This window comes from Etheostoma spectabile, chromosome 3 (genome assembly GCF_008692095.1).
Source record: "Etheostoma spectabile isolate EspeVRDwgs_2016 chromosome 3, UIUC_Espe_1.0, whole genome shotgun sequence".
Taxonomy (NCBI): domain Eukaryota; kingdom Metazoa; phylum Chordata; class Actinopteri; order Perciformes; family Percidae; genus Etheostoma; species Etheostoma spectabile.
Window position 1 is genome coordinate 9,383,924 of NC_045735.1, and position 1,876 is coordinate 9,385,799.

The 1,876-nt window shown below is 40.9% G+C and overlaps 1 protein-coding gene across 1 annotated transcript in view; it reads right to left on the bottom strand.

The window, feature by feature from the left end:
* Nucleotides 1-6: 6 nt before the first annotated feature.
* mmp13b (matrix metallopeptidase 13b) overlaps nucleotides 7-1,876 on the bottom strand; it is a gene marked incomplete at its 5' end in the record, with an annotated part of 2,348 nt that continues 478 nt past the window's right edge. The window contains 7 exon segments of the mRNA XM_032512328.1: nucleotides 7-303; nucleotides 435-538; nucleotides 668-827; nucleotides 908-1,041; nucleotides 1,175-1,295; nucleotides 1,458-1,613; nucleotides 1,696-1,821. Of these exon segments, the coding sequence (XP_032368219.1) occupies nucleotides 203-303; nucleotides 435-538; nucleotides 668-827; nucleotides 908-1,041; nucleotides 1,175-1,295; nucleotides 1,458-1,613; nucleotides 1,696-1,821 (902 nt within the window).

A 1,876-nucleotide genomic window follows, 5' to 3' on the forward strand; every position in this document is an offset into this window, starting at 1 on the left:
CAGGTGTCCAGCACTAGTAAAAAATAAACTTTGACTGTATCAGGTCAACCCTGCAGGTCTCCATTTCCCTGCTTATTCAATAAACTGCATCTTCCTATGTTCCATGGTTAACATTTGAGTATTTTGTTTATTGTGAAAATGTGTTTTGTCCCATGATGCAACATTTTTTTCATGCCATCACTGTCGTTTGCAGACCAGCTCATCAGCAGTTAAGAAAGGAGTTGGTCCTCATGATGCGAATGACCTTCCTGTAGTTGTAACTGTACTCATACTGTATGTGTTCATGGAAGAAATACAAGAGTCCTGAAAGAAAAAAAGAATGGGATATCACTTAGGAAAAGCAGTATATTGGTTGTCCTGGAAAATAATTACACTTTGGCATGCTTTAACTATAAACTATAAATTTTAATGTGGTAATTGAGGCTCCATTATACCATGGTGATAAGAAGCTGCGTCGACCTCGTCAGCCATCCCAGGAAAATCTTCCTCAATGGATCGTGGGTAGCCGCTGTCCATGGTGCCTGTTGCTTCATCATAGCTGTAGGTGACAAAGAAACGCAAAAAATTGTTGATGAAATACAGAATTACATGAGCCAAGAATGACAGAAGAATTGTTTTGTGCAGATTTAAATACTTCAAACATGACGTGATACTCATCACCGCACACCTCCAATAATCCTCATCAGTGAAGAGAAGAGTTTTCCCTGTGTCTCCAATGTGCACGGCTGCATCTATTTTTCTTATTTTCTTGGGAAGACCAAGTTTGTGTATGTACTTTGGGTAACCATTCACAAGGTTATATCCATTCAAAGCCCACATCTGAATCCCTGTTGAAACACAGAGTTACACACTGTATTTATTATCTAATTAATAATATAATAGCAACAAATAAGTATGTATAACCCACCACTAAATATGATAACAAGATCCTTCTCTGGATTCTCGTACGCTGCATCCACCTTGTTGGGGATGGTGGGCCACGTGGACTTGATTAGTGTTTGCTCAGGCTCCGGCATCTGAGGATGGAGACGCCAGTAGAATCTGCAACAGAGCGTGGGGTGTTGAAAATACATAGCGATAAATAGATTGACAACATGCAAATCAAAATGTGGAGTAATTGTTTGGGTCACAGAGTAATCAACTCTTTTATACACGCATGCATCTCCTAATGCACCTGTCTTTGAAGATGATCGTTTCCCCTCTAAGCTCGGTCACAGCATCAAAACTGAGCATGGGGTCACATTTGTTTGGTGCATCAGGCTTTGGCTTCACTTTTCTTGGGTTTGGGTTTGGGCCTGTGATCAAACATCTGGCATCAACGCATAGTTCACACATTTCCGTGCAAAAATAAGTCTAATGCTTTAAAAAGCACAACATCAGTTATGATTTGACTTGAATTTAAGTTGTTGAGTTTAGAATCAGTTTTTAATCTAAAGACAGATCATGTATTTTCCCACCATAGAGAGCTTGAATGCCTTCAATGTCATCCTCAGCCAGCGGGTAGCCTGTAGTGTATGAGTAGATGGGGTACATCAGGGCGCCGGCGTCTGCCGAGTGGGACATACCAAGGGCGTGGCCCAACTCATGGGCCGCCACTATAAACAGGTTGTAAGCTGCAAAGAAGAGATGCTTAGCATTAATCATCATATGATACAGTTTAGGGGCTTATGTTGTACATTTTTACATGTCTCTTACCTGATGAATCTTTTGTCCAATGTTCATCCTCATCAAAGTGAGTGTCTCCTCCAAGACCTTGGCCGGGTGGGTAGGCATGAGCGAGCAATCCATTAGGCCCATCAAAAGGGTTATAATCTCCATGCTCTACAGAATAGAGTCAAATTTTAAACATGTTGAGCAGAATGCACATATAATGTCT